Source organism: Mustela lutreola, chromosome 12 (genome assembly GCF_030435805.1).
Source record: "Mustela lutreola isolate mMusLut2 chromosome 12, mMusLut2.pri, whole genome shotgun sequence".
In the NCBI taxonomy this organism is placed as follows: Eukaryota; Metazoa; Chordata; class Mammalia; order Carnivora; family Mustelidae; genus Mustela; species Mustela lutreola.
This window is the reverse complement of record NC_081301.1, coordinates 13,761,083-13,773,950: the sequence shown is the minus strand read 5'-3', so window position 1 is coordinate 13,773,950 and position 12,868 is coordinate 13,761,083. Positions and strand designations below refer to the sequence as shown.

At 36.4% G+C, this 12,868-nt stretch overlaps 1 protein-coding gene across 1 annotated transcript in view; it reads right to left on the bottom strand.

Moving 5' to 3' along the window:
• The window catches only part of MEGF9 (multiple EGF like domains 9), a 90,547-nt gene that overhangs the window by 45,501 nt on the left and 32,178 nt on the right, over positions 1 to 12,868 (bottom strand). Inside the window, exon 2 of the mRNA XM_059141626.1 lies at positions 3,450 to 3,651. Coding sequence (XP_058997609.1) covers positions 3,450 to 3,651 — 202 coding nt within the window. The remainder of the gene's footprint in view (positions 1 to 3,449; positions 3,652 to 12,868) is intronic.

The following is a 12,868-nucleotide window of genomic DNA, read 5'->3' as shown; positions in this document are numbered from 1 at the left end:
CAGTAACATGTGCACATCCTCTTTGTTGACGTGTGGTGCACTTTACAAATTGTTTACATGGCATTCTGACATTACCCCAGTTACAAGACTTCCCACATGTTACTTTGTTTAAAATGTTGTATATGACATTATTGTGTTCCTGGGATATAAATACAAATTTTTCTTCTATAACCATCAGCCAAAACACATTGAATTGAGAGATAAAAACATTCTGGGATATTTGGGTGTTAAATACCAAGAACCTTTCTACTAAGAAAAACAATTGTGTAAGTATGAAGTCATTCTGCTTCAAGGAATAAGCACTTGCTTATTACATTTGTTCAAATGAATTGAAAGGTAGCTTTGGTGTGTAAGTTATGTAAGTTAACTGTACCCCCTAAACATCAAAATTCTCATATTCAAAGTGGGAAAATAACAGTGCTCTCCTCAAGGGAGTTTTTTGAAAATTAAATGAGATAATGAACGTAAGTGACCTAGCATAAAGTATATGCTTAAAATGGTTTCTACTAGTATTTTTATTATATGTCTAGAAAGTATGGGTTGTAAAAATTGACATGTGAATTTTCTTGTTTGATCCTTAAGACAAAACAACTCTATACAAGAGAGAAACAGGACATGGATTATAACCACCACTGCACAAATTAAAAGATAAATCCTTTGAAAAGTAAAGTGACTTTCCCAAAGCTACATGGTTACCCGGCAATATCTACTAGGACTGGAACTCTAAACCAGGGGTTGGCAAACTTTTTCTTAAAGACCCAGACAGTAAATACGTTACGTTTGCAGGCCACACAGTCTCTGCTGCAATGAGTCAACTCTGCCACGGCAGCACAAAAGCCATCACAGATGATATATAAACAAGGGAGTACACCTGCATCCCAATGACACTTTACTTACAAAAGCAGCAGCAGGCTGGATTTGGTTCACGGCTGTAGCTTACCGACCCCAGCCCTGGATCTTTGAGTTACTAGTCCAATGCACTTTTCCACTATTCTCTAGTTACGACCTATTTTCAGAACAGTGTTTAGCCTATGTCACTTAATGGCATTAACTGTCGGGGGAAAAAATCAGAAATAATTTATAGGGCTGCCTATAAATTACAAAATAATTTATAGGGCTCATCCACTTAAGCATCCAACTCTTGGTTTCAGTTCAGGTCACGATCTCATGGGTGGCAGGATCGACCGAGCCCCTTGTAGGGCTCCATGCTCAGCAGAGAGCTGGCCTGAAGATTCTTTCCCCTGTCACTCCCCCCCCCCCACTCACATGCCACCTCTCTCTGTGTGTCTAAAATAAATAAATATTTTTTAAAAAGAAATAATCTGTAAAAGATCAATGGACACAGCAAGATACTACATGAATTTTAAAATTACTGTTTTTTCCTCCTCTCCAACTTTTAAAACTCCCTCTCAATGCTCCCCTTATTTCTTTCTCTTCTAATAAAGCAGTTTGGCCTAGAAGTAAACACTGTTTTATGTCTCCAAGGTTCTCAAGAAAAACAATGTGTTTGTAGAATCGCATTCTAAAGGAAGCGGTATCATGCCATTAGATATTAGAATGAGCAAACTTATCCAAATCTCATCTTGTAAAATGGTAAGAAAGTTGAACCTTCTAAGGATAGCTTGTGCAGGCATGTTTTTATTTTGCTCCCATAAAAACATGGGAGCAAAGGGAGCAATGATAAGCAACTACTATATTCTCAGTCTCCAATAACAGAATGATTATCAGTTTTCTCATTACAGAAGCTGCAGGACATGGTGATAGGGACACTGGGCTTAGAATCCTAACTGAGACTTCTTCCTCTGCCACTTAGTTTACCTGTGATTTAAAAACCCATGTTGGGGCGCCTGGGTGGCTCAGTGGGTTAAGCCTCTGCCTTCAGCTCAGGTCATGATCTCAGGGTCCTGGGATCGAGCCCCGCATCGGGCTCTCTGCTCAGCAGGGAGCCTGTTTCCCCCTCTCTGTCTGCCTCTCTGCCTACTTGTGATCTCTCTCTCTCTCTCTGTCAAATAAATAAATAAAATCTTAAAAAAATAAAAAAATAAAAAAATAAAAACCCATGTAAATAGAGTTCCAAAGATTAAAACAAATAACTCTCTAAAAGTATCAATCATCATAAACATTGATTATGGTTGCATTATAAACTTCTCTTTGCTTTTTACAGTTTTATTTATTTATTTGAGAGACAGCAAGCTAGAGAGAGAAAGCATGCGTGGGGTTTGGGCGCAGAAGGAAAGGGAGAAGCAGACTTCCATCTCAGCAGGGAGCTCAATGTGGAACTCAATCCCAGGACCCAGGGATTATGACCTGCACTGAATGCAGGCACTTAACCAATTGAGCCACCCAGGCACCTAAAATTATAAACTTCTTAATCAAGTTCACATCCATATTTTTAATAGAGGTATGATATGATACAATATTGCATATCATGTGTATAGTATGATTTATAAAGCATCCAAGATAACTACTGCTTGTATAAAGAGACTTCTACCAAAGAGCTAAAAGTTCTTCAAAACTATTCCTTCATTTAAGCCAACAGTATTCCTTTGACATTAAAACAAACCAGAATGTATTGTGTGATGTGTGTTAGGCATTTTACGTGCATTTATCCATTTAACCTTCACAATGAACTTGAGGAGAAAGCGAGGCTCAGAAAAATGAAATAACTTGCTGAAAGCACAAAGCTCCAAGTGGCAAAAGATCTTGGATCTATACCCAAGTTAGCCTAATTGTAAAGCTTATGTTTTTATCATCACATAACACTGTCTTTTCAGCTTTTTGATTTGGGGTTCACAAAAAGCTAGGTGCCTCATACAAGGTCAAAGAATAATTACTTTCAATGTAGTAGAAGGCAAATCCTCAGATGGTGGGACACTGTTTTACAACATTAAATAGTCTCCAAATAACGTACTATTTTAAAGGTAATTTCCAGGTAATTCCTACTTAATCAAGTTTTGGTTCCCCAAACTGTGTTGGTGAAACCAGTCTTCTCCCCAAAAGTTAGAGAAATTAGGATATTACCAACTTTAAGCCTCAGATGTGCAAAGAAACAGTTCTGGCATTTGGATAAGAGACAAAATAAAGCAAGGAGTAAGTTTTCTGAAAATCCAATGGCATGTGAATAAACAACAAGAACGTTTCCACTGGAAATGCCAGGAAGTTATCACTTCCAAGAGGAGATTGCTTTCTCAATAATTTTTTCCATGAAATTTAGAAAAATTATCACAAAGCAAAATTGGTGACCAGGTGCTTTTGAAGAACTAGATCAGCAAATTAGAGGCTTTTAAATTTTGATATTAAGTACACAAAGTGAGGAGATACAAGTATATGAAATATTTTATAAATCGATGCCTCCCTTCCCCCTTTATTTAAACCACTCTGGTCCTTGAGAACAAGAGCCTTTTCTCTTTCTTGAAAAAATAGCCTCACCTCCACCCTCTGCTGCTTACCTGCTGCAGAGCGCGCTGAGGGCTCCCTGTGGACTACAGTCACATGGCAGACAGAGCCCAGAAGTGTGATTCGGGTAAAAGCCCTCCCTGCAGGTGTCACAGTGGAGCCCTTGATAAGGTGGCAGACACTCACACTGCCCTGTGGTCTGGTTGCAGCGATTCACATCTAGGCTTCCCACCACAGAGCAGTTACATGCATATTCTATAAAGGAGAGAAGAGAAGAGACATCAGTAGCTAAGATTTAATGCTTTCTTAATAAAATGAATGCTATTTTATTTTTCCTAATAAGTATTCATGACAATTTTATAAGGATGGAAAAACATGAATTTGGGTTCAAATTCACTTGCTGTCCCATTTATTGAACACGGGAAATATAAACAGTCAAGAATGTAAAACCATACATCACTCATAATTATGAAGCTAATATTCTCAATGTCCTTGCCAGTAATCTTTATCTTCTAGCCTCCTACACTATACACTCCCATAGAGGGGGGTGGGGAGAATGAGGGAAATCCTGTATACCATTCAGTTTTTCTGGACTGGAAACCTCTAAAGACCTATTCTTACCTACATGGCACTGAGATCACATGCTGGAAATGGCAACATGTTAAATAATGAATACTCGCATTGTATAGCAGCACAAGTCTAAAGCTCAAATGGTTTACTGCGGTCACTTATTCACGTCAGACAAAATTATGCTAGAGCTGGAATCATAAGCTAATATACTCTTCCCTGGAAAGAATTCATGGAGAGTTGAAACTTTAAGGAAAGGATGAACAATAAATCCCAGATGAGAAAGTTTACACCGTCATTTTGATCAGTGGGCTAAAACCAATCACAGTTTGAATATCTTTCCTAAGTTTTAAGATTTAGAAAAAGAACTTTCCTTTAGCTACATTTCAAAGAGTTCTTTGGATGAAAATATTTTGAAGTCCTTGGCTTTAGCCTTTAAATGTAGATGTATTTAAAGGTCAGCTTGAATTTGGTTTTTGCTATTGTTTATACTCATTTTACCAAGAAAGTATTTTCAACATGGTTTGACACAGTATCAACACAAATTATTGTGAGCATGTGAAAAATAAGTAAAGTCAACTGCAGATAAAATAAAACCTTGTACACAGTTTAGGAATAGCCCCAATTCCAAAATAGCCACAAATCTAGGTTTAACAAGTCCTCCACCCCGCCAAATCTAGCATAAATTATACTTCTGAGTATAAGGCATATACATCTGAGTATACTTCTGAGATAAGGCATTATACTGATAAAAATGTAGCTTGGAAAAATAAATCTTTAATGCCATTTTTGATGATTTTTTAAAAAGTTACTGAATAACTGCAAATCCAGGGTCTTAATAGGTCTTAAATACAATGTTATAAATGCATTTGCTTCTCTAGTCTGGAAAAGGAAATTGAGATTCCTAATGTCATCACAAGCTGTTTATCCATACTAGTCAAAGCAAATGATTCCACAAAGAAATTCCCACTTGACTGTGCCCATACAATCCATACCTCCCACTCTTCTTCAGTTCCTAACCTTTGGGGTCAGCTTATCTCCCTGCTCTTTCCATCTCTTCTAATCTGTAAATAGATCAAATGCATGAATATACATATATCGGTGAGTGATTTACTTTATGCATAATTCAAGTATGAGGGGTAAATTAGTTACAAATCTCAGAGAAGACTTCAAGATTTCTTAAACTCCAAATTAGGAAAGTTATCAGTAAACTTTCTCAACACAGTTAACGTTCTTATTTTCACTAGCCTATGTAAGCATGACATTTCTTTGACAGAGTTACTTTTTTTTCTCATTATTTCTAGTGTTTGGTGTGTGTGCATGCGTGTGTGTGTGTGTGTGTGTGGTTTTTGTAAATAAGGAAGCCATGTTTAGTGGTCTGAAAAGTTGCCAGTGACAACTTCATGGTAAAACCTACACTCTACCAAAAATGACCAGAATGCTTAAAATAACATTTTTCTTCCGAATCTGGAAGAATTTCAACATACATCCAATTCCTCCTGTTGGACCAATTTCATCACAAATTAAACTGACCAAATTATGTTGGTGTGGGCAGAACTAGCTGAAGCAAAATGAACAGATTAAGAAAAAAGTCTAAGACTGAGAATTTTATTCTGTTATCTCCTTACTAATGTACTTCCATCTGAAACCTGGATCAGTGTTCCCAATCAATTAGATAAGTATTTTCAATAACACAATTAATCTAAAAACTTTGAAGAAAAAAATTTGTTTTTTTTAAATAAAGTTCTAATGGATATACTTCAGTACTAATCAAGTTAATTAGCTATTTATACTTCTATAAAGCCTAGTCAATCTCTTCAATATCCTCTAAACATATTCTTTTTGGCCTCATCTTTGGACATTTGCTCATTCTGTCCTCCTTGAAATGCTCTCTACTCTTCACATATTCAAACCTATCCCCTATTTCAAGAATCAGCTGAAACTTACTCCTCCTCAAACTCTAATTCTATCATCCCTAGTGTGAATCTGTAACAACATCTACTACCTATAACTCTTATATGCCAATAATTTGAAGAGGCAGTCAAGTGAAGCAGTTATGAGTACAGTCATCAAGGCAGACAGCTATAGGTTGAAGTCCAACTCTCATTACTAACTTTATGACCTTAGAGAAGTTAACCACCCTCCTGTGCCTTCCTTTTCTCTTCTGTAAACAGGGCATAATATAGTACCTATTACACTCAGCCCCAACCCCTAAGCTGGAGGTAGTCTGGGGTATTGTGAGAAGTAGTAGAACAGCTGGAAGAAAGAGATACTAGATAACATAAACAACAATTCAGATGTCAGATTCATAGGCCACTTTGTTATACCCTGTGGACAAGAAAGCCTGGGGTTGGGTTTATTACCATGGTGGTTTTTGACAATGTTTAGGAAATGGAGTTAGTGTCCCAACATTCAGAAATCCAAGTTGTAGGTTATCTAGGAAGAAAATAAGGGGTATAATATGTATCCTGAGCTTCATATATTAACGATATAGGTGCCTACAAATACAATGATGAAAAGAGAAGGGCTGTGGATGTGGTTTTAGGGAGGATGAAAAAGAGCATTTATTCATTATATGCCCCTTGTACTAATCATCCTAGCAGTAGTGGAATACATCGCAAATATTTCAGCAAGAGGGACGACCCTCATGCCAGGAAGGGGGTTGATTTATGGAGACAAAATACACTATCGTGTTAACATTCCTCCCCAAATTAACCAAAGGAAAGGAAGTTAAACCAAAGCATACCAAATGCCAGGGGACATATGCGTCTTTTCTGTTTGGAGCTCAGAATCTGAGGCCCTGTCCAAGTGACTGACCTCAAATGAAATGACCCAAGTTAAATGAATAGTATGAGCAACAGTGATAAATGTAAAGCACTATGAATATCCAATAAATTGTATCAGGATAACTTGTTAGCTTGTAAGTAGAGTAAAAACTCAGAGCCTTCACAGTTCTTGACATTCATATAGAACCAGACAGAAGTTAATGCAGAAACCATGCAATTTACTAGGAGGCTGGCAATATGAAGAAGAAAGGAATTTCAAATGATAGAAGCAGTGGGAGGGACCTACAGTCAAGAACAAGAGATGAAGTGCCGACTTTTTAATGAGGTAGAATCTTAGCAAAGCAGCACAAAGGAGTCAGTGACATGACTGATGGCAAGTCACTAGTATGGGTGTTAATGGGAAACAATACGAAGAGGACACAAAAACTAATCCCAGACAAGTCTGGATGAAATGCCAAAAATCTCATTTGGCTGCCTGAGAGTACATATGAAGTAAATTCTCCATCATTTGAGCTGTGGGTTTTCTTTCAATGCCCTGTGATTCTTGGGAAAGCTCTACAGAGAAATAATTAGAGGAAAGTAACATAAATGTTAGCAGAGAGATGGCAATCTTTGGCAATATATTTTCTTTTTGTTTGACTTCTGAAAAGCAATGAAATACTTTGAGGAGCAATGACTTGAATGCTAAGGAAGAATAAGAAACTAAAATCTGGTGCCAAACTTATTTGAAAATAGAAATACAAAGGCCCAGAGAAGAGACAATAACTTGGCATTCTTCTCTGAGAATTCAAACATACATTATGATTTTGTAGTAATAGTATCCAAAGTAATCATTGCATTTAAATCAAATACTGAACTTTTTCAAACATTCCTTACCAAGGTCCAGGAAGATGAATATTTTTAGCAATGAAAAATAAATACAGAGTAACTTTGTTTAGAAGCCCCATAAACTCTCCACTGCCTTTGTGCACAAACACCCGTACTGGTAAGAGATTGTCTCCCTAAACATACTAAAGACTTATTCTCATATACCTGGTAGTCTTCTTTCTGAATCCAGCCCTTAACCACCTCATGTCACTCAGTAAAAAAGTTCACCGTATCTTCTAGAGAATTTTAATTGTGTTTTGGTATCTGCAGCTACTTTGATGGTAGTTTTTAGAAATTTATTAATTGTGATACTATGTCCCAATTAATGTGTTTTCTCTCCCTGTCTCTTTTTGAAGTCCTTTCTGAATGTTGTAATTAACTATGAGGTCTGGAGACTCAAACAATTTGATACAACCTTTTGTACCTTTTCTGTCAGGCTTTGCAGATAAAAAAAGAACTATAAAAGCAGTAAATGAAAGATCTGAATAAGAAAATGAAAAAATATGTCCCCTATCAATTCATGATGCAAATGTCAGAGAACAAAGAAGTGTTCATTGATAAGACCACTGTTACTGAACTAAAATGATTACAAAGCAAGTATTGCATTTATGCACAGATGCTGGAAAAATATTCATAAATATAACTAACACAGAACACTCAGAGGAATCTGGTTCAGGAATATAGCCTGAATTCTATCTATTGCCTCTTGCAAAATTGTGGAAATACCTTTGCAAAACTCAATTTCCGACTCCTTTTCATTCCTTTAACAAAGATTTCACTCTTGTTTTCAATATCTTCAGATATTGGAAGAATAAAAAAATTATCTATTAAGAATATTTTTTTAAAAAAATCTGCTCTAGGCTATTCTAAAACTTTTCATTCTTCCCCATATTCAGAAGAGATAAAAAAATGTACTATAATATTTACTGATGTGTCTTCTGTTCAATGTCAAAGTAGCAAAAGCTAGAAGACATGTATTTAAAATGTATCAAGGCTCAGCACTTAATCTTAATGCCAAAATTTTAAACATTAATAGAACTGAATACCATATGAATAAAATTTTTTGGATGTAAATTTAAAAAACACAAAAGTTTTTTTTTTTTTAAAGCAATGAGGTTTTACTAGACTCTGTTTTCTTTTGTTTGTTCGTTTTTTTTCATTTCTTTTGGGTTTTTTTTCCTACATTCTTAGATTTTACAAGAAGCCTTGGTGTCCCATAAGCAACTACTTTAGCTGGACTGTGACATTAAATCACATGGGGCCCAACTAATAATTGAACCCTTTTGCAAAGCTAATGTTATAATTAAGATAGCAAGAACTGATGAATGCTTCAGTTGATTACTGCCAAAAAGTTGTGGAATGGGGCGCCTGGATGGCTCAGTGGATTAAGCCTCTACCTTTGGCTTAGGTCATGATCTCACGGTCCTGGGATTGAGCCCCTCATCGGGCTCTCTGCTCAGCAAGGAGCCTGCTTCCCCCTCTCTCTCTGCCTGCCTTTCTGCCTACTTGTGATCTCTGTCAAATAAATAAATAAAATCTTTAAAAAATAAAATAAAATAAAATGTTTTTAAAAAGTTGTGGAACGTTTTAGGATTTAAAATGCTATTTAACTGGCATACCCGGGTGCTCAGTCAGTTGAGATCCAACTTTTAATTTTGGCTCAGGTGCTAATCTCAGGGTCTTAAAATCGAGCCTAGTGTCAGGATCTGCTCTGAGTGCAGCATAGCCTCCTTGAAATTCCCTCCCTCCCTCTGCCTCTGCCCCTTCCCTTCACCCCCCACTCCAGTTCTCACATATACATGTGCTCTTTATTTCTTTAAAATAGATTAATTAGGGGCACCTGGGTGTCTCAGTGGTTAAGCTCTGCTTTCAGCTCAGGTCATGATCCCAGAGTCCTGGGATCAAGCCCCACAGGATGCTCCCTGCTAGTCGGGAAGCCTGCTTCTCCCTCTCCCTCTTCCACTCCCCCTGCTTATGTTCCTTCTCTTGCTGTGTGTCTCTCTGTCAAATAAATAAATTTAAAAAATAAAATAATTTCAAAATAGATTAATTAATCAACTGATAACAAAATAAATAAATAAAATGTTATTTAAAAGAAGTAGAATCTTTTTCCTTTGGCTCCAACTTAAGTCTTTGGTTATAATTGCTCCCATATAAAATGAAAAAGAAAAAGAAAAAATAAGATAAAGAGGTATAGGATTCGAATTCCTTTTTCATACACAACTGTTTCTTTTCCTTTGAGATTCATCATTAAAAACACTACTCTATTTAAATAAACACCAGGGAAATACATGTAAGTATAATGACTTCGAATCTACCCAGTCTGTCTTTTCCACAAACCTAGGATAATATCTACAAAAATAACATATCTCTTGATTTTCAAATCAGAAAGAAATAGAAAAATAGTTGTCAGAATCAATAGTGGGAATACTTAATTCAAATTCTGTCTATACATCAAAAGAATACAAAACAACAACAACAAATAATATTGTCTTTACTACAGGCCTGATTTCCAAAGTATAGGGTGTATTTATTTCAAAATAAATAATTTATTTCAAAATAAAAATGGTGTATTTATTTCAAAATGTACTTTTTATTAGGCCCATATTCCATCTTTGTAGCTTTAGAGTAAAGAAATCTTGGAAAGGCCTCATTCTGGAGAAAAGGAATTATCAACACAGAATTTTTATTTTTATAAAAGATCTTACTCTAGCATAACACTGATACTCAAATTACATTCCATATTTATGTTATGCCAAGGTAGGATCACAAATCTTTGCAAAACTGGGAAACTCAATATTAAAGCTGATGAGTTTTTTTGCATTAAATCAGACTTCACGGAAATGTGGAAAGTTTTAAAGCCACTACTTTTAAAGAAAAGCTTTAAGCTTTACCTTTTAAAATAAAAATGTATCCATTGAAATTCCTGGTCATAATTCACTATCACAAAACATTTCTTCTACTTTATGGTAGACACATGGGAAAAAAGTGGGTAACCATGGCACAGGTTTTGTTGTTGTTGTTGTTGTTATCTTTATTTTTTTATTTTTTATAAACATATAATGTATTTTTATCCCCAGGGGTACAGGTCTGTGAATCACCAGGTTTACACACTTCACAGCACTCACCATAGCACATACCCTCCCCAATGTCCATAACCCCACCACCCTCTCCCGACCCCCCTCCCCCCCTCCCCCCAGCAACCCTCAGTTTGTTTTGTGACATTAAGAGTCACTTATGGTTTGTCTCCTCTTGATCCCATCTTGCTTCATTTATTCTTCTCCTACCCCCCAAACCCTCCACATTAAATCTCCACTTCCTCATGTCAGGGAGATCATATGATAGTTGTCTTTCTCCAATTGTCTTATTTCACTAAGCATGATACCCTTAGTTCCATCCACGTTGTCGCAAATGGCAAGATTTCATTTCTTTTGATGGCTGCATAGTACTCCATTGTATATATATACCACATCTTCTTTATCCATTCATCTGTTGATGGACATCTAGGTTCTTTCCATAGTTTGGCTATTGTAGACATTCAGGTGCATGTGCCCCTTCGGATCACTACATTTGTATCTTTAGGGTAAATACCCAGTAGTGCAATTGCTGGGTCATAGGGTAGTTCTATTTTCAACTTTTTGAGGAACCTCCATGCTGTTTTCCAGAGTGGTTGCACCAGCTTGCTTTCCCACCAATAGTGTAGGAGGGTTCCCCTTTCTCCGCATCCTCACCAGCATCTGTCATTTCCTGACTTGTTAATTTTAGCCATTCTGACTGGTGTGAGGTGGTATCTCATTGTGGTTTGATTTGTATTTCCCTGATGCTTGGCACAGGTTCTGTAGAAAACTTTCTGCCTCACATTTAAGGACCATTTTGTTAGTGCTTGCCTCTGGCTCACTGACAGTTTTCCACAATTCAAAGACAATTCATCAAATTAATGAGACAAAATGACAATTTCTGGGAAAGGTTGTCACAACAAGCTTTCACTACTACTAATAACCAAGATGATATGACCAGTTACAGAGCATACACTACGTGTATATCCAACACCACACTAAAAATTTCACATGTACACATCCCTCAGTCTTCACCACAATCCTGCGAGGTAGGTGTCTTGAAGAAGGAACATAAGACTTAGGGAAATGAAACAACCACACAACCAACCAGTACTGAACAGATTGTAACCCAAGCTAAAGAACTCCAAAATCCATGTCTTTTCACTATGAGAAACTTCTATCAAAACAAGTACAAAAAAGCACTAGGCAGACCCAGGACATCTTACAATCAGAATTTACTGCCAATTAACCAGCTCCATGACCTTTAGTAAGTCTAACTGCTGGGGTGCCTGGGTGGTTCAGTGGGTTAAGCCTCTGCCTTTGGCTCAGGTCCTGGAATCAAGCCCCTCATTGGGTTCTCTGCTCAGTGGGGAGCCTGCTCCCCACCACCTCTCTGCCTACTTGTGATCTCTCTCTCTCTGTCAAATAAATAAAATCTTAAAAAAAAAAAACAAAAAAACAAGTCTAACTGCTCTGAGTTTCAGTGTCTCAATCTATAAAATGTAGATAATTCTTATCATCTGCCTTTATGAAATACTTAGCAATAAAACTAGCATAATATATATATGATCTTTATGCTAAAAACTATAAGACACTGAAGGGGAAAAAACATTAAAAAGACTTAAATAAATAGAGAGACACAACATAACAATTAAATCTATAGATTCTGTGAATCCCAATCAAAATTCCGTCAGGATTTTTTGGTAGGTATTCACAAATTAACTCTAAAATAAATTTTTTAAAAAGTTAAGAAACTTAAAAAAAAAAAAAAAAAGTTAAGAAACTTGAACAGCCAAAGAAGAATAAAGTTGGAAGACTTTCAGTAATTTCAAGACTTACTTCAAAACTATAATAATCAAGACAATGTGTTATTGTTGAAAGAAAAGATACAAAGGTCAATGGTCAAAACAGCCCAGGAAAAGACCCTCATAAATATTATCAACTAGTTTTCGACAAGGTACAAAAGAAATTCAAGGGGAAAGGATCGTTTTTTCAATAAATGGTGTTGCAACAGTTGGTGTCCCTATGCAAAAGGCTGAACCTTGACCTAACCTCACACCTTGTTCAAAAATTAACTCAAAACAGATCACAGCATCAAATGTAAAATGTAAAACTACAACACCTCTAGAAGAAAACACAGGAGCAAATGTGATTAACCTCGGACTGGGCAAAGAACTTTTAAATACAACACCAAAA